Here is a 20,532-nt window from a genome sequence, read left to right as displayed (position 1 = left end):
TCCAGATGATCACTGGCTTGCGATCTGCGGCAAGTCAACAGTGATCACGTGGATGCATGGAGCGTGAAGATCGGGGTGCGCGCATGAGGAAGAGAAGACAGGCAGGCATCGGGGACGGCGCATGCGCAATTCAGTTACAGGATCGCGCTTGAGTCCGACGGCGCATGCGCCGCCTGTACAAGCGCGGTCCCGGCGACTGAGCCGGGTGTCAATTAGACTGCATAGAGGCGGAGTTAGGGCAGGGGAGGTACAGCCTGGAGTGAGGGAAGGGCTACCCCCTTGACTTCTATCGTGACTTGTGGAGCTGGAGAAGAGTACTTTATAAGGCGATTTTTTTCATGCATATACATGACAGAAAAGCGGGACAAGACTGTATGATAACACAATGAGGATGATCTATAGGGTACTTTTGATAGTTTATTAAGTGAAATGCAGGTGAAAGGTTCGCTTTAAAGTGGCCCTGGAAAAAAGCTAAAAGTGGGTAGGTCCAAGTTGTAGGCAAGTCCAAATTGACAGAAAGCAGGGCACACAAATAGGCAGGGCCAGCTATGCCATATTCCGGCACAAAGTAATGCCCCAGCAGCACAAAATAACTCCCCACATTCTGCTCCTCTGTGGCAGCCAGCGCCAGCTGCCACCTTCTGTCCTACTCCAGATGTTTAAGGATGGCAATACAGCTGAATTCAGGAAGTGAGCGTCGGATTATTACTAACCTGACTGGTGGACCTGAGGATGCTCGGGTGGCCTTCTGGGTGTCAGCCTACCTGGAAGTTTCTATATAGGCTTTATGGCCAGTCCGCTCCTGGTCAGTGATATCCAGCACGAGATGGTTGCAATACCAATGGACACTGGTGTTGTCATCTTTGGGAGAAAGCGGCCATGTTTTTCTAATCCTGGACAACCCCTTTTAATATAGTTCAGTAGGGTTTGCTTGGCTTAAAGGGAATCTATCAGCTCTGAAACACCAGCCCTCAAACTAAGGCCTCATGCACACGGCCGTGTTCTGCGGCCGAGAGCAGTCCGTGGTAACACGGCCTGGATTCCTGTTGAGAGCAGGAGCGCACGGCGTCATTGGTTGCTATGACGCCGTGCGCTTCATGCCGTCGCTGTACTACAGTAATACACTATACCATATTACTGTAGTGCAGCGGCGGCATGAAGCGCACGGCGTCATAGCAACCAATGACGCCGTGCGCTCCTGCTCTCAACAGGAATCCAGGCCGTGTTACCACGGACCGCTCCCGGCCGTGTGCATGAGGCCTAAAGCAAATGGTCAATAGTGTCTATGACGCTGAGTCCAACTTGACATTTTTATCTACATAGTCACTTGCATTCCAACACTGTGCTCCTACAAACCAGCAGTAAAATGCATTGAGAGGACTGCTGAGCTCACGCACATAATGGAGAGGACTCAAGGAGAAGTCTTCTCAATGCATTTTACTTCTGGCTTCTCGGAGCACAGCGTTGGAACATAAATCAGTATGAAGATACAAATCACGTAATCGGGCTTGGCGTCACACTATCCACTGCTTGCACTAGTTTGAGAAACACAGAACGAACACTTTGGCATTCTTATTCCATTGTATTAGTTTGAGGAAGGGGCTGCCATCCGTGTGATCTTGAACGCTACATAATGCAGCCTAGGTATTGTTTAAAATGGACATTGCTACCTTTTACTTCTCGCATCGCTTATGGGTATTTTTTGCAAAAATTCAGATAATGAAGTACAGTTTTACCGTAGTTTGTTCTTACACAAGCAATTCTAGGAAATCTTCCTAAAACCTCATTGTCATATTGCATGCTGTGGTTTTTAAAAAATGGCCGGATTGTATAAACAAATCTACCACATGGAGCCAAACGGCACATTTTATTTTACTTCTTTTACACATCCAAGGATTCAAAACTTGAACCAGAAGAATTTACCACAAAACTGTACAAGGAGCTGAAGTCCTCGCCACAGCCGTATCTCGTGCCTTTTCTCAAGGTATGTTTTATGCTGCTTTCTTGTGCTGAGCTGTAGGAATTTGTCATGTGAAGAAGTCATACAGTATCTAGAAATCATTACATTGCTTTGAAAAGCTGCTCTGTTACCAGGATCAACCCTATTAAACCAGACATACTGGCTGGTAGAGCTCCTCTTGCTGATTTAAGGGTCCATTCACACATACGTATGTGTTTTGCGGATCCGCAAAACATGGACACCGGCAATGTGCGTTCCGCATTTTGCGAACCACACATCGCCGACACTATAATAGAAAAGGCCTAATCTTGTCCACAGTTTGCAGACAAGAATAGGACATGTTCTATCTTTTGGGGGATCCGGAAGTGCGGATCCGCAAAGCACATAGTGTGGCCCCATAGAAATGAACGGGTCCGCAATTCCGTTCCACAAAATGCGGAACAGAATTAAGGATGTGTGAATGGACCCTTAAACTGTGTTTTTTTATTTTTTTGTCTGTATGATAAACAGCTGCAGAGAAATCTGCGGTTTTATTCATATGCAAATTAGAATTTTGAGCACCAGGAGGTGGGGATGAATCATCTGAGCACTGCTTTGTAACACCCCCTGTGCTCTACACACACCCCCTTTAATTGATTCACAGGGCTAAATATCATGCTGATGGCAGAACCCTGTCAAAGAGCCGTGTGCTAGCAATATTATATCACCATGTACTATAGCTTCACCACACTGAGATCTGCTCAAAAAATTAAACCTACATATTACTGCGGTATTCACAGGCACAAAATATGATTATAAAGACACCAGTAATGTGTATCGGCGTACGAGCATGGGAAAAACATACACCCATGACCTCATGCACACGGCCGTGTTCCCCGGCCGAGAGCGGTCCGTGGTAACCCGGCCGGGATTCCTTCTGACAGCAGGAGCGCACGGCGTCCAGTGATACACTGGTATAGATCATACCAGTGTATCACTGTACAGCAGCGGCGGCATGAAGCGCACGGCGTCATAGCAACCAATGACTCCGTGTGCTCCTGCTGTCAGAAGGAATCCCGGCCGGGTTACCACGGACCGCTCTCGGCCGCGGAACACGGCCGCGTGCATGAGGCCAGAATGTGATAATGCTATAGCTTGGTGTTTAAGGGATTGGTTTTGCATGTAGAGATCCCAGGTTTGAATTTAGGGAGAAACATCAAAAAAATATTCTTCCACATTTATCCCATAAGAGGCAGTTATGCTTAGTATATAGAGAATGTGTGTTTTTTTTTTTTTTGGTTTGTTAGAAAGTAGGGATCGACCGATATTGATTTTTTAGGGCCGATACCGATACCGATAATTTGTGAACTTTCAGGCCGATAGCCGATTATTTATACCGATATTCTGGGAATTTTCATTTTTGAGAAAAAAAAATAAATTCCTACACAAATCTGCTGAAAATTAATATGTTTATTGTTAATGTGTATTTTTTTTGTTTATTGTTAATGTGTATTTTTTTTTTATAAATCTTTTTCATTTATACTTAATATTTTTGTGTTTTTTTTTTTACTAACTTTTAACCCCCTTAGGGACTAGAACCTTTGTCCTATTCACCCTGATAGATCTCTATCAGGGTGAATAGGATCTCACACTGTCCCTGCTGCTCTGTGCATAGTGCACACAGCAGCATGGAGCTTATCATGGCAGCCAGGGCTTCAATAGTGTCCTGGCTGCCATGGTAACCGATCGGAGCCCCAGGCTTACACAGCTGGGGCTCCGATCGGAGGAGCAGGGGAGAGGGGATCCTGTGGCCACTGCCACCAATGATTAATACTGGGTGGGGGGGGGGGGGGGGGCGCACCACCGCGCCACCAATGTTTTTACTATTGGCCGGGATTGGGATGGGGGTGGGGGGCGCACTGCGCCACCAATGATTAATACTGGGGGGCTTGGGGGGGCGCACTGCGCCACCAATGAAGATAAGTCTATCGATCATTCATATACAGGAGGCGGGAGCTGGCTGCAGAATCACATAGCCGGCTCCCGACCTCTATCAGCGGTAGCTGCGATCCGCGGCACCTGAGGAGTTAACTACCGCGGACCGCAGCTATTGCTCATAGAGGTCGGGAGCCGGCTATGTGATTCTGCAGCCAGCTCCCGCCTCCTGTATATATGAATGAATGAAAGGCTTATCTTCATTGGTGGCACAGCGGCCACAGCCCCTCCCCTCCTCTTATGTTCTATCCCCTCATTGGCGGCAGCGGCAGCACAGGGGGAGGAGACACTGCTTCCTTCTCCCCTGTGCTGCGGAGGGAACACAGAGAGCGCTGTCAGCAGCGCGTTCTGTGTTCCCCATACGTTATCGGTATATCGGCAAAATAGATGCCGATACCGATAACGTTCAAAATCCTCAATATCGGCCGATAATATCGGCCAAACCGATAATCGGTCGATCCCTATTAGAAAGCTAATAAACAATTAAACATTACTGGTTTCTTTATAATGATATATCCCAGTATTCTCAATAGAGTAAGATTGTTAGTTATTATTATTATTATTTATTATAGTATAGCCTTTTAGTATGGCTTGGAATAAGAGAAAAATAACAAAGAAAATATATCTCTCTTCTGGCATTTGAACCTAGGATCTTTACAGGATCTTTACATGCATGGAAAACCACCATACCACTAAGCTACAGCATTACAACATAGAAATATAGTTTTTTTTCTATACTTAGAAGATACCATATATTACTGGTGTCTGTATAATCATACATTGTGCCTGTGAATAAAGCCATAATATGTAGATTAGCTTTCTGAGCAGATCTGTGTGGTGAAGCTATAGTACATGGTGATATATTGCTAGCACATAGCTCTAGGACACCACTCAACCACCACTCAAGGGGAGGGCGGCGTTGCATAGCAGTGCTCAAACAATTCAGCCTTGCCTCCTGGTGCTCCAATTGCTTATTTGCATATGAATAAAAATGCATATTTGTTTGCAGCTATTTATCATATAGACAAAAGAAAGGTATTGTTTTAATAAGCAATGAAGAGATGTCGCACTAGGAAAAATGGACACCAATAGGTGCTCCTGTAAATTGAGACCACTCACTCAATATAAATAAATAAATGTATATATGTATGAACATACATATATACATTGTTTTAATAAGCCCTACCAGGCAGTATGTCTGGTTTAATAGGGTTGATCCTGGTGACAGAGCCTCTTTAAGTTCCTTTTAGACACGGCTGGACAAATTCTGCCCATCAGTTTGCTATTATGACTAAAACTGTAACTACCAATGATCCCCTGATCTGATAAAAATGTTAGCTGCTCATCAGGAGCCCCCTTCTCTGTATTATTGGTCGGATATGAGCACAGAGGATCAGACCTTGCCTTAGCACTTTTGCAGACACTTTTGCTAGGACCTGGTTCCACTGACATTAAGTCCAACTATCTTGAAAATATTGTCTCCATCTGGAGTGAAGAGACATTTTGGCTGGATGGTTGTCATCTCTTGCCCGTCTTTTTCTCCACTGTTGATCCCTGTAGTTTTGCATCTGCTACTAGCGCCATCTCATATTAGAGGCATTTCCCATGGTGGTCCCCCTCCATTACCCTTTTTCTAATGGTCCCAATTTCCTATTTTCTGTATTTACAGAAGATGTAATTTCTGGAACTTGACCATTTTATGGTCTAGAGTCACCTATTATCCCTTTGCTTTAGGCCTCATGCACACGACAGTGGTGTGTTTTGCCGTCCGAAAATTGCGGATCCGCAAAACATGGATGGCGTCTGTGCGCGTTTCGCAATTTACGGAATGGGAACGGACAGCCTTTTATATAAATGCCTATTCTTGTCCGCAAATCGCGGACAAGAATAGGACATGTTTTTTAGGTTTTTTTTGCGGGGCCACGGAACGGAGCAACGGATGCGGACAGCACACGGAGTGCTGTCCGCGTCTTTTGCGGCCCCATTGAAGTGTATGGGTCCGCATCCGAGCTGCCAAAACGGTGGCTCGGAGACTGACCAAAACAACGGGCGTGTGCATGAGGCCTTACCTGAGTGCTGCACTCTGTTCACCCTCTTTATATATTTATGCTTAATCTGCATGTTCCTTCTGCTGAACCTTGATCTGGACTGATCTATGGCTGCACGATGTTGGTTGTTTTTACAGTATATACTCATTGGGATGTGTGAATACATAGGCAGTGACCTCCTCTTGGAAGGCAGGGATTTGGAGCTCTATCACAAAATGATGAGATTCAGCCCCTGCAAAGTTATGTTCCAATATAATTTTTATTTTATTTTTTTAGTACTTATGATATTGATGACCTATACTAAGCATAGGCCACCAATATCTATCGGTGGGAGTCCAACACCTTTCACGACCGACAGTTGGCTTTTCTGGCGGCGGAAACAATGCAAGGGACATGCGGAGGTGAATAGGAGCTGAGCTGCTGTACACCAGGGCTGGAAACTAGTGGATGGAGCCTTCTGTCCACTTTATAGTTTAGGGGGCTGGCGGCTACCTCAACCAATCTGATTTTGAAGACCTAACTTGAGGATAGGTCTCCATAATCGAAGAACCAAAGAACGCCTTTAAACTGCACAGATTTTTGGACCTACTTACTGTTTATTAGGGGGAGCATTGCTTTATCAGTGTCAGACTGAATATATATTTGCAGAATATTTGGCACCATACACGTATTGTGTGTGTGTGTGTGTGTGTGTGTGTGTGTGTGTATGTATATATGTGTATATATATATATATATATATATATATATACACAATTATAATATATATTTTGTTTTTCTCTCTTTTTAGAAAAGTCTTCCTTCACTGCGCCGTCTGATGCCAAATTCCCAAGAATTTATCTTGCAGTGTGGACATCAGAACCCTGTGCCAGTGACAACTGCAACAAATTCAATCACTTTTGTTAAGATTACACCGTCCTCTGCCACACAGACCGTAAAACCAGTTGGCTCCACAGCACATGGCACTGTGCAAGTCCACCAGGCTACTTGTGCTTTGCCCCAGCCTCTCGGTACATTGAAACCTATGAACATTAAACAGATGGTAAGAGGTGTTTTCCATTTCTATGCAGTCATTATTGTTTTGTTTTTTTTTTTGGGGGGGAGGGGGGAGTCTCATTGAAGATCTGGAGTTAAAAAAAAAAGTCTTAAACAACCCTATTATGCGCCTTTTGGCATGCAGGTTGTGATGAATTCCTGCCATGGGGTGCAACAAAATGCACTTGATGCAAATTTAGGTCTACCATTTTGAAAATCATTGGTTAGATTGCACATGGGCACCAGTGGACATAGAGCTTGAGTGGGTTCAAAGGTGTGTATAACTATGTATAAGTATATAAAAGTCAGTACAGAGATCTCTCCCATGATGTATTTATACCCAGGACTGTGACGAGGGGACATCCTCTACGTCTAGAGCAGGGGTGCACAACCTTTTTTGGTCTGGGGGCCGCATTGTCACATCGCTCTATTTCAAGTTAATCAGCGCTTGTTTGCATCAGCCTATCACACCGGCTGAAGCAAAGTGACTGGGGAGGAATGATCGCTACCACAGTCATTCCTCCCTCATTCAGTTCTGTTGATTATCGGCAGCACATTCCTGATTACACAGGGAGATGTGCTGACAATAATTGTACATCTTTCATCCTGATAAGATATACAAATCAGCCGACAAACGAGTGAATCCTTGATCATCATCTGATTGGCAGCACAATTATACTGCCAGATATTGGGAATGAGCGATCCTTTGAAGACTTGTTCCCAGTAATTGTCCCGAATATCGTGCCGTGTAACAGGGGCTTAGAGATTTCCTAGTAAAAAAAAAAAAGAAAAGATTTTTAACACATTCCTGCGACATGGCCCTGAAACAGAAGATTCATACTTTCCTGCTCCCTGCCGCTGTCTCCATCTTCCGGTCCCCGCGCTGTTCACATTCGGTTGGATATTTGCATAGTCCCTTGTACCTCTGCAGCCAATGACTGGCTTCAGTGGTGATGTGGCCACAAGCAGCGTTTCACAGCTGAAGTCAGTCATTTACTGGAGAGGTGCTCTGGGACCGGAGGATGGAGACAGCGAGACAATAACCAGTAAGCACTTTCCTTCACTGCAGAGGAATGCGCTCACTGGTTATTACCGCCTCCTGCCCCCAGTTATAGGGGTCCTACAACCAGTAAGCACTTTCCTTCACTGCAGAGGACGGCGCTCACTTGTTATTACCGCCTCCTGTCCCCAGTTATAGGGGTCCTACGATAACCAGTAAGCACTTTCCTTCACTGCAGAGGAATGCGCTCACTGGTTATTACCGCCTCCTGTCCCCAGTTATAGGGGTCCTACAATAACCAGTAAGCACTTTCCTTCACTGCAGAGGACGGCGCTCACTGGTTATTACCGCCTCCTGCCCAGAGTTGTAGGTGCCCTTGTAAGAAAAGAAAAAACGCCACATCTTATTATAAAAATAATAGTTTATTGATAGACACAAAGCCCAAACAAGTTAAAACCATTGTATACAAATTAATTGTATTGTATTGCTAGGTTTAAACTGCAGAGCGCTCCTTGAAGAGAAGGCAGGAGCGCTGATAACCTGGGTCTGCCTTCTCCTCGGCTCCCCCACTCTCACTAATAGCCAGGGACCCGTCCTGCTACAGTGCAGGGCAGGTGCTATCATCATCCAGTAGGACAGGGGGTCGCAGGTTGTGCACCCCTGGTCTGGAGGAAAGAAGGTTTGGACACAAACATAGAAGAGGATTCTTTACGGTAAGAGCAGTGAGACTATGGGACTCTTTGTCTGTGGAGTTCAATAGGGGCATCTTTTGCGGCCCCATTGACGTGAATGGGTCCGCACCCGAGCCGCAAAAACTGCGGCTCGGATGCGGTCCAGAACGGTCGTGTGTGTGAGGCCTAAGGATGAGATAAATTTTACTAATTTAAAGCAACATGTGACATTTGGTAAATGTGGCATAAAGTACACCAACAGACTCAAGCAAAAAGACTTCAAATATTCCTCTCCTAGTTCGTACAAGAGATCTGCGATCAGATCTAAACTGACTCCATCGTAAGACACTAAGAAACAAGCTATAGCTAGAGGTAGGGAGAACTTGGCCCCCATCGATGGAAACCTTTCAGAATCTTGGAGATATCCTGGTATTAATGGCTGTAGCACACGGGCATCTTATTCACTCACCAACTTGTGTTTGAACGGCTGGTGGAGAGGCAGTGGATAATGGAGGCAACGGGGAACTCAACAAAGATATATTGTGCCGTTTGTTAGATACAATGCCCAATCTCACTCCCTGTCCGATCACAAATTCCATCGTCTGTTGAAATGGAACTGTATGATGAGATTGGTACTAGTGTCCATAAGCAGAATTAATGCGTGCACAACCCCCTTAACATCAATTAGTCTTTTCCTAGAAACTTTCAAGTGAGAATGCCATCACTGTCACTGTATGTGTCCACGAATTTTACGTAACCTGTTTTTTCATGCATTTCGCCTCTGTATTTTTTTTATTGTTCTGGAAGAGCGTTCGCAATCCATTTGACATCTGTGATCTAATTCCATATGAAATGAAACTGCACAGAAAATGTTGCAGCTTTTATTTCATGACATTTGAGTAAACTGCATTAATGATGAATCGTGAAGCCTCCATGACTTGCGGTCTGATAGGCCTGCATGTCTTAAGGGATTAAGGCCATCTGGACAAGTGGACGTTGCTGGATATTACTGTAAACAACTGGTGAGATTTCTCGTTGTCCTATCTAGACAACAGTACGCTTGAGGATTCCTGAGGGTTAGACACAGATGCCTCATAGCAGTTCTGGTTGATTAGACATGGTGATGGACTCCCTGGAACGAGGACCTCTTTGTGCCTACTAATAGTGCTCTTACCATTGCAGGTAGTTCAGCAGCCAAGCAGTGGGCTTGTGAAGCAAGTGACCACGCTGCCCTCAAACGCTGCACTTAACAAGCCTGGAGAAAAACGCCTCCCTGTGAATGCCCTAATACAAACGGGTCACCTGCCACCAGGTACAGATTTCTGTTACTGAGCAATGCTCCAGTAGCTCCCAAGAATCAAGAAGTGAAATGCATAAGCTTTCTTTTAGCTTCTTACAAATTAACATAGGTTCTAAAGCTCCTGCATTAAAGGGGTTATCCCATGATTGATGTAAAAAACGAAAATCCGACATCATCTAGTACATGGCAATCTCTTCGTAACAAGGCTAGAACCAGCCGTGTACCTCACATGGATCCAGAGATCTCCACATTCACTGCAATTGTTCTGCTCGATTTATTTCAAGACTAGCCGCTCCAGGAGCATGTCCTCTCCCAGGGGATGTGTTCCTTTCGCTGCGGTTCTCTCCCTGCGACTGTCACAGTTCATAAAATAAACTCTAGGCTGGTGAAGGCTGGAACTGAGCATGTGTGTCCACTTTAGCATTGTTCGGGTACTTTCACACTAGTGTTATTCTTTTCCGGTATTGAAATCCGGACGGGTAAAGGGTCTTAATACCGAAAAAAAGTTTTATCCTAATGCATTCTGAATGGAAAGCAATCCGTTCAGTATGCAACAGGATGTCTTCCGTTCCGTCCCTTGCACGGTATTTGACTGGAAAAAATACCACAGCGTGCTGCGCTTTTTTTTTTTTTTTTTTTTTTTTTCAGCCAAAATCCCAGAACAATACTGCACTTGCCGGATCCGGCATTAATTTCCATTAAGATGTATTAATGCCGGCTCCGGTACCGAGTGTTCTGGAAATTGCCGCTTCACCGGATCAGTTTTTCCTGTCTGTGCATGCGCCGGGACATAGGAGCCATTTTTGCTTTTGATCTTTGGGAAAATGTATCCACTATACCAGATGAGACGGATCTAACGGATCCGGAAAAAAAAGCTTTCAGTTTGTATACGGCTTGCTGGATTCTAACCACGCTAGTGTGAAAGTACCCTTACTTAGGTGGACAGAGAAATAAGGAAAAGAACAAACAGCAGGTGGCGATATGCAGATAGATTTTATTCAAGAACTTAGTTGCAATACTGTATTTTTCCACTTTTTAGATATTCATGACCTAATCTTTGGTTAGGTCATCAATATCAAATCAGCGGGGGTCCGACACCCTGTACTCCCACCAGTCAGAAGGCTGTGCTGCCATGCAGTTCACTTTTCTGCAGAATGTATGTGGTCAGGGATGCCCAACCTGCGGCCCTCCAGCTGTTGCAAAACTAAGATTCCCAGCACGTCCGGACAGCCTACAGCAGGGCATGGTGGGAGTTGTAGTTTTACAACAGCTGGAGGGACACAGGTTGAGCCTCCCTGCTTTAGGTCATGCAGCCATTTTTTTTAGACATTGGTTAATATCAGTTTCTTTCTCTTTCAAGCATCAGTTGTGAAACAGATCACCGTTCCAGGGAATAAAGTTATATCCCTACAAGCATCCACTCTTCCCATGAAGGAGAATAACTCTGCTTGCTTCAGGTAATGAAACAGATTTCCTCAGGTGTCTGGGCTCTAAAACCTGCAAAAAGTGAGTAATCCTGACAGGATGAGCAAGTCAAAGGAGTATTCCAGGATTTTGATTATTGGTACCCTATTGTCAGGACAGGCTATCAATTTCTAATTGGTAGTTGTCTAATATCCTGTACCCCTGCCAGTAAGCTGTTCTGCAGTAGTTCTGCCTAATTTGGTACCGGAACGGCACAGCTCCGTCCACTGTGTAGCAGACTGTGCTGGTTACTGCAGCACTGCTCCCACTCACTTCAATGAAAGCAGCACTGCAGTATCCATCTCCGTCCTCTTCATCGTGGATGGAGCTCTGTAGTTCCAGAGTTGCTCGGGAACAGCTGATCATCAGGGCTGCGGGGTGTCGGACCCCCACCGATCAGATATTGGTGGACTGTCTTAAGGATGGGCAATCTGTATTTAAAATCCTGGATTACTCCCTTTAATATGCGGTGGTCTGTTACCTGGGAAGTTCTAATCAGCCATGTCATGTACATTGCATAGGCTGTGAGGGTGGACAAGCATGTACCAATTTGACCACCGTTTTAACAAAGATGATATTATTACTTTTATATAATTACAATTATATAGCACTGACCTATTCTGCAGCGCTTTACAGACGCCACATAAATAGAAAAGTGGGTCACCCCTCACACTGCCAAGCAATAGAAATTAATAAAATAGTGCTGGGATATAGAAAAGCCCTGCTATTAAACCCCGCAGTGCCCGCCGCCTATGCTGCCCCTGTCATCCCGCCTGCAGACAATGATTTACAAGTGTCTTTCCTGTTGCACATCTGTAGGTGGAGTAGGGCAGGGGCTGCAGTTAGCATCGGACACATCTGTTACAGCGCTGGCGCCCACTGCGGTCTTCCTCATGTCGGTACCATAAATGTTCTAAATGCCATCACGGCCAGAGGTCGCACTACATTTTTTCGGAAGAGTAAAAATACTCCTCTTAAGGGGTTGCTATTTATGCAGGGAAACCATTACCAGTCTGTTCTAAAATGTCTTCCATACAGAAATAGCAAATTTTGACCATTTTGGAAGACTGAATCCCTACCTTTCTTGAAGGACCAAATCTGTCACGTAGGGATCGGAGCAGTAGATTGTGCAAAACTCAATGCAATAAGAATTGAACAGGGACGTTTGGTCATTATGGCAGGGAGCGCTGGGTGGTGTCTGGGACCAATGCACAGGAGGCTTTTATAGGACAGTCTTGTGCACAATATATTGAACTGTTGCACAGTATGGTGTACCGTATACTCCTCTCTGATCTCTGGACAGTGCGCTCCATACAGGTAAATAGACCTCTCAGTGGTCCAGGGTACTTGCATAGAAAAACTAATAGCCAAGAGGCTAAACAAAACTCTGTGTCTGACCCTTATGTTGAAACATAACTTTCATTTGATTGCTCTAATACATTAAACACCTAAAGGAAAAAGAATTTTTAAAACCTGCTGTTTCTCTAGATGACCTTATGTTGATAGTAATGTTAATAGTCTATAAAAGTAGGGTAGCTGCTTTTTATAGACCCTTGAGACTCTAAGGCCTCTTTCAGACGGGTGTTGCGGGAAAATGTGCGGGTGCGTTGCGGGAACACGTGCGATCTTTCCGCGCGAGTGCAAAACATTGTAATGCGTTTTGCACGCGCGTGAGAAAAATCGCGCATATTTGGTACCCAAACCCGAACTTCTTCAAAGAAGTTCGGGCTTGGGATCGGTGTTCTGTAGATTGTATTATTTTCCCTTATAACATAGTTATAAGGGAAAATAATGGCATTCTGAATACAGAATGCATAGTAAAATAGCGCTGGAGGGGTTAAAAAAATATAATAATAATAATAATTTAACTCGCCTTAATCCACTTGATCGCGGAGCCGGCATCTCCTTCTGTCTTCATCTTTGCTGTGTGGAGCAACAGGACCTGTGGTGACGTCACTCCGGTCATCACCATGGTAAAAGATGATGTGATGACCGGAGTGAAGTCACCACAGGTCCTGTTGCTCCACACAGCTAAGATGAAGACTGAAGGAGATGCCGGCCAGCGCGATCAAGTGGATTAAGGTGAGTTAAATTATTATTATTATTATTTTATTTTTTTAACCCCTCCAGCGCTATTTTACTATGCATTCTGTATTCAGAATGCTATTATTTTCCCTTATAACCATGTTATAAGGGAAAATAATAATGATCGGGTCTCCATCCCGATCACCACCTAGCAACCGTGCGTGAAAATCGCACCGCATCCGCACTTGCTTGCGGATGCTTGCGATTTTCACGCAACCCCATTCATTTCTATAGGGGCCTGCGTTGCGTGAAAAAAGCACACAATATAGAGCTTGCTGCGATTTTCACGCAACGCACAAGTGATGCGTGAAAATAACCGCTCATGTGAATAACCCCATAGAAATGAATGGGTCGGTATTCAGTGCGGGGGCAATGCGTTCAACTCACGCATCGCATCCGCGCGGAATACTCGCCCGTGTGAAAGGGGCCTAACACTAATAGAGTCATAAACCTCCATATTGAGCACCCAGCAGCAGATAGAAGCCTGCAGGGTAAGCTGGGACTTCTGGTGTGACCTCACCTGGGCACATGGTCTTTGCTCAGCAGAGGCTCCGTTCCCACCATGCTTTCCCTGGGTGGTAGATTGTTATCCTGTAACCTTCTGATACATGTCTGAGATAGATAGATAGAAATAAGGTAGGGGGGTGGATGTGGAGTTACTAAATGGTATACTAGACTCTTTCGGCACAGGAGAGGTGGTGGGAGAAGGGTAGGTCTATTTTGTATAGTTTTTATATTTCTCGCTCGTATCATTGGGGGACACAGGACCGTGGGTATAGCTTGCTGCTGCCACTAGGAGGCGACACTAGGCTACAAAGTGTTGGCTCCTCCTCCACCGGTTATACCCCCTCCAGCCGGGAGAGAGCATATCAGTTTTTAGCTTGGTGTCATAGGAGGCAGACCCCCCCTGCTTGCAAGGCGGCTTCCTTTTGTTATTTTTTCCATTTCATCCACCATGACGGCCCACATTGAGATTGACCCTTGACCTCTGTAGGGGCAGGAACACATAGAGAGTTTAAGAACCCTCCACCTCCTCAGTGCTTTCCTGCCCCTACAGGGGCCAACATGTGGAGAGTTCCTCCTTCATGGAGGATAAAATAACCTTATTTTCTTTATAGGTTCTCCAGCTGGCCTCCCGCGGCAGGGGCTAAGGCTGGCCAGCTAGGAGCATCGAGGACCCTCGTCTTGGCTTATGCCGGGGCCTGTGGTCCTCCCCATACCTTCATACTTCCTTCCCTCCTTGAGGAAGCAGTTGGAGGTGCCGGCTTCTCGGATCATCGCGCGCTGCGCTCGGCGTCCTTTCCTTCTGGGGAGGGCCGAGCGCTAGTGTCCGGCAGGGGGAGCAGGTGCGGCGCATGGAGCGTCTCTATGGGCGGGCCGGGCGACGCACGTATCCCTTAGTAGGCTGGTGCGGCGCAGGCCTACGCCGTCAAACAGGGCGCAGCTAGATAACGTCAGACGCCGGGATTTTCAAAAAGGAAGACCGCGGTTCCTTTCGGCCCCTCGCCTGCTACACCGCGATGTCTGAGACACCTGCTCCCCGCCAGGAAGGTCCTGATCCTTCTACCACCAGTACCGTAAATCCCCTTCTGGGGGGTGTATATTTCAGTTTTCTAGCCTGAATTACTAATGCTGGGATATCTGGTTGCTTCCTTCTGCTGGGCAGCAAGGAGTTAAAAACAAAAATTAAACCCTTAAAATGCTGTGCTTGTTCCAAGCGTCTCCCTGAAAATTATAAAAAGAGGCTATGCAAACCTTGCACTACGGAAATTTGGAAGGAAGAGCAACCATATATACTCTCGGAAATGAAGCCGTTTATTTCAGACGAGATTAAGTCCTCTTTAGCCACCTTGTCTACCCCCTCCAGCAACCCCATCCCTTCTAAGAAACGCAAACTGTCCGTTATTTCTTCTTCTGAGGGCGAAGAGGTTGAAGTGGCCTCCGCCTCATCCAGACTATTTCCTAATGAGGAACCCTTGTCGGACGGGGAAATTCTAGAAGAGGATAAAAAATACTTTTTTTCCGCTGATGAAATGGAGGAGTTGCTACGAGCGGTCAGGTCCACTATGGGCATTGAAGATACTCCTAGGCCCCATACGGTACAGGATGAGATGTTTGGGGGTCTTAGATCCCGGTCTTCTATTGTTTTTCCCATCAATGAAAATATAAAGAAATGATATTGGAGGAGTGGTCAGATCCAGAAAAGAGGCTTGGGGTTCCCAAAGAATTCAGGAATAGGCTCTGCTTTGACCCGTCTGAAAGCAAAATATACAACCAGACGCCTAAGGTCGATTTACAAGTGGCCAAGGTAGTAAAAAAGACCGCCCTACCCTTTGAGGATTCTTCTCAGCTAGGTGATTCTATGGATAGAAAGGCAGATGGCCTCCTAAAAAAAATCCTGGGAGTCAGCTATGTTTGGGGTAAAAACTAATATTGCTGCTACCTCCGTCGCCAGAGCGATGTATGTATGGCTAGGAGAACTGGACGAACATCTAAAAAACAAGACTCCAAGAGAAGAGATCAGGGACTCTCTCCCCCTTCTCCGCTCCTCCACAGCATTTTTGGCCGATGCGTCAGCATAGTCCATCCGGTTTTTCCGCCAAGGATGCTGCTCTTTCTAATGCAGCCTGACGGGCTTTATGGATGAAAGCCTGGTCTGGAGACAAGGCATCCAAGGCCAAGCTTTGTTCTATCCCCTTTTCAGGGGAATTTGTCTTCGGCCCCACTCTGAATAAAATCCTAGAGGGAGCAGCAGACAAGAAGAAGGGTTTTCCAGAGGATAAAGAACCAAAAAAGAAGCCCTTTCGTCAGTACCAACCCCAGCAGAGATCCTACAGGGGGAAAGGGAAGTCTGGCCGATGGAGTTATCCCAAAGGAGGGAGAGGAAGAGGCTTCATCCTCAATCCCCAGAATAGGCAAAATAAACAGCAATGACGCCAGGGTAGGGGGGCGACTGATGGGTTTTCTTTCCTCCTGGAGTCAGGTAACTTCAAATCCCTGGGTGCTAAACGTAATCTCTCAGGGTTACAGGATAGAGTTCACATCAGTCCCCCCGAGAAGATTCTGCATCACACCTCAGAGCAGATCAGACCTTCCGAGAATCTGGCAAGGTGTCCAGGACCTCTTAGAGCTAGGGGTAATTCAAAAGGTTCCTATCCCAGAGGAAAGGAGAGGATTTTATTCCAGTCTTTTTTTAGTAAAAAAACTAGACCAATCCTTTCGCACGATAATAAACCTAAAACCCCTAAACAGGTCTATTCTATACAGGAGGTTCAGGATGGAGACCATCCTATCCACAATCCCTCTGATTCCAAAAGGGGCGTTCATGTTGTCAATCGATCTAAAGGACGCTTACTACCATGTCCCCATCATCATCTTTCCAAAAATATCTAAGATTCGCTCTAAGAGGACCAGACAGGTCCATCCATCACTTCCAATATGTCGCCCTCCCTTTCAGTATTTCCTCGGCCCCCAGGGTCTTCACAAAAGTCGTGGTAGAGATGGTGGCCTACCTTCGTCAAGAAGGAATCACAATCATTCCATATCTCGACGACTTTTTAATTTTGGGCAAGACAGAATCCGAGAACCTTCTGGCAACCCAAAGATTCTTGGAATTCTTAAAAAACCTCGGCTGGATTATAAATATAAAAAAATCCACCCTAACCCCATCCAGGAGAATAAGGTTCCTGGGTGTGGAATTAGATTCGTCCCTGTTGATGACATTCCTCCCTCAGGACAAGGCTACTGCACTGACAGAGAAAATCAGAACATTCCAGAGGGCTCGCAATTGCTCCATCAGAAAGGCCATGAGTCTCCTGGGAAGCCTAACCGCCTGCATTCCCTCGGTGGCATGGTGCCAAAGCCACACAAGAGTAATCCAAAATTGGATCTTAACTATTTGGGACGGAAGACAAGTAAGTCTGAAAACAGACTTGGATTGGTGGAAAGTAAAAAGAAGACTGCTAGGAGGCCTTCAGTGGCGGAACCATCCGGTCGTTCAAGTAATCACGGACGCAAGCCTCGGAGGCTGGGGAGCAAAGATAGGAGATCACCTTCTACAGGGTACCTGGCCGGCCGAGATAAGAGACAGATCCTCCAACTACCGAGAACTATACGCAGTCCTGGAAGCATTATTAAAAGGAAAGTGTCTTCTAAAAGGGCGACACCTAAGAATAATGTCAGACAATACCACAACGGTGGCTTATCTGCGTCACCAAGGAGGGACAAGGTCACGGCCTCTTGGAGAGATAGCAAAAAGAATTTTCTCCTGGGCAGAAGAGAACGCTTGATCTATGTCCGCCATCCACCTAAGGGGCTGCGAAAACGCAGTAGCAGATTTTCTGAGCAGAGAGACAGTAGATCCAGGAGAATGGTCTCTGAACAGGAATATCTTCCAGAAGATCTCAGAAAGATGGGACTGTCCAGAGGTAGACTTATTCGCCTCCAGAAGAAATGCGCAGGTAAGATGTTTCTGCTCCCTAAACCCAGGAGACAGTCCATGGGCAATCGATGCCCTGTCAATACAATGGAAATGGAAACTAGCCTACGCCTTTCCCCCAATACCACTACTACCTCGGGTCGTCCAGAAGCTCCTGGAGGAACCGACTACTCTCATCCTGATAGCCCCCCTATGGCCAAAGAGAAGTTGGTTCTCCACTCTAAAACAGCTATCGCTGGAAGATCCGTGGGAGATTCCCTTCCAGAGGGATATTCTAGTCCAGGGCCCTCTTCTTCATCCAGACCCAGGTATATTCAGACTGTCAGCCTGGATCCTGAGAGCGAGACATTAAGAAGCAGAGGGCTTTCGGAAAAGGTGATACTTACTCTGAGGGTGAGTAGAAAGAAGGTGACCTCCGCCATCTACCTTAAGATCTGGAAGAAATACTGTTCCTGGTTAGGAGTTGAGCACCCAGACACCACCTCTCCTCCCATCAACAGGATTTTGGACTTTCTACAGTGCGGCCTTGAGTTAGGCCTGAGACCTAGTACTCTGAAGATCCAAATTTCTGCCCTCAGCTCCTTCTATGACTGCAGCCTGGCCAACCACAGATGGATCAGGAGGTTCTTCAGAGCAGTTTCAAGATTGAGACCCTCTCTGAGATCCAGAGCTCCGACTTGGGATCTTAACATCGTCCTAGAGAGCCTAACAAAACCTCCATTTGTACCATTGTCGGAGATCTCTTTAAAACACCTTTCCCTAAAAACTGACTTTCTGATCGCTATCACCTCAGCCAGACGCATTGGAGAGATCCAGGCCTTTTCTTGTAGAGAGCCCTACCTCCAAATTAGCAAAGATCATATCCGTCTAACTCTCGACCCATGTTTTCTCCCTAAGGTAGTCTCACCTTTCCATCTAGAGCAGGAGATCTTCCTACCCTCTATCCCTAGGTCCGAACATACAGGGTCTAGCGATAGGTTACATCTCCTGGATGTTAGGGACATAGTTATCCATTACCTGGATTCTACCAGAGATTTCAGGGTGGATAACAACCTTCTTATTCAGTTTTCAGGGAAAAATAAAGGAAAGAAGTTAGCCAGGTCTTCCATAGCCAGATGGATCAAATCCACTATTGAATGCTGCTACAAGATCCTGAACAAACCCAGTCCTGGTAATATTAAAGCCCATTCTACTAGGGCCACTGCCTCTTCTTGGGCCGAGAAAGGAGGGGTCTCGCTGGACCAGATCTGCAAAGCCGCAACCTGGTCTAGCACTAATACTTTTGTAAGACACTATCGCCTTAATCTTCCGGACGCGAATGAAGCTCTTTTCGGCCGCAAGGTTTTACAGGCGATATCCCCACCCATTTAGTTATCTGATATGTCTCAATGTGGGCCGTCATGGTGGATGAAATGGAAAAACCGCAATTAGACTTACCAGTAATTCAGTTTCCTTGAATCCACCATGACGGCCCATACTATTCCCCTTCCCAAAAAAATAAATAAAATATAATATATAAAAAAAAAAAAAAATTTTTGTATATAAGTTGCATATACATGCAGATGATTATTTAGGAGTTTAAGGGTATGAATCAATATCCTTTTACTTTTGTTCCACCTTTCGGGTAATTGTAAAGCACTGAGGAGGTGGAGGGGGTGGGGGGTTCTTAAACTCTCTATGTGTTCCTGCCCCTACAGAGGTCAAGGGTCAATCTCAATGTGGGCCGTCATGGTGGATTCAAGGAAACTGAATTACCGGTAAGTCTAATTGCGTTTTTTTTCTCTTTCCCTTTTAGGTAGGGGGAACAGAGGCGCCTAGCCCCTCTGTCTAGCCCGGGAGCAAGGCCGGTGTCGGAATTCCTCACCGCCCGACCTCCCCAAGAAGAAAAGGTGGACATGGGCAGCCCAGCTCCCCCGCTTCCCGCCAGCCTAAGGGTCACCTGGATCCGGCGAGACCCCTTCGCCATTCCAGTCTCCTGCCACTTCGGGTGCCAGCTGCTGAAGAGGTGACCCTGCTGGAACTCTGAGGAGGGGTGAAGAGGATGAAGATGGGATGAGTACTTGGGATTAGGTGAGTATTATCTGCACCCTCCATTCCTCCACCCGAATTCCCCCTCCAGCCCATTTTTTTTTGGTGTTCTATGGGGCACATGGGTAATACTGATCCCATGGTAGGGCACCTTCCTAGGGCCCGCCTTATCGTTCCGGCCGACACCCCCAACTTAAGTCCCCGGTCCTGTTTGGGGCCTACACGGTCCTAGGCTCCAGCCCGTGCTTCCCGTTTTCCAGTCCGCACGGCGCAGGGGTGGACTAGCGGCGCCTCTGGCGCCCCATTCGGAGCCCCCTCATTCTCCGGCCGAACGGAAGTGACTGCCGGCCGGCCGCATGTCCCAAATTTAGGCCCCAGCTTCCAGGGTGGGTAGGCCGCAACTTGCGCCTCCCACTCTGATGCGAAGGGGCGGACCTCATATTCTGCAGGACCGCAGCTAAACAGCGGAATCCAGCTTCAGCCGACAGCACCTCCCATCAGGGAACACAGGACTTGGGTCCCCTACATCAG

At 46.4% G+C, this 20,532-nt stretch overlaps 1 protein-coding gene across 1 annotated transcript in view; it reads left to right on the top strand.

Moving 5' to 3' along the window:
- The window catches only part of TAF4B (TATA-box binding protein associated factor 4b), a 140,628-nt gene that overhangs the window by 49,376 nt on the left and 70,720 nt on the right, over nt 1-20,532 (top strand). The window contains exons 6-9 of the mRNA XM_040433895.1: nt 1,895-1,984; nt 6,771-7,022; nt 9,869-9,998; nt 11,347-11,443. Of these exons, the coding sequence (XP_040289829.1) occupies nt 1,895-1,984; nt 6,771-7,022; nt 9,869-9,998; nt 11,347-11,443 (569 nt within the window). The remainder of the gene's footprint in view (nt 1-1,894; nt 1,985-6,770; nt 7,023-9,868; nt 9,999-11,346; nt 11,444-20,532) is intronic.

Source organism: Bufo bufo, chromosome 5 (genome assembly GCF_905171765.1).
Source record: "Bufo bufo chromosome 5, aBufBuf1.1, whole genome shotgun sequence".
NCBI classification, from domain to species: Eukaryota; Metazoa; Chordata; class Amphibia; order Anura; family Bufonidae; genus Bufo; species Bufo bufo.
Note: the sequence above shows the minus strand (reverse complement) of the source record. Positions and strands in the feature narration are given on the sequence as shown.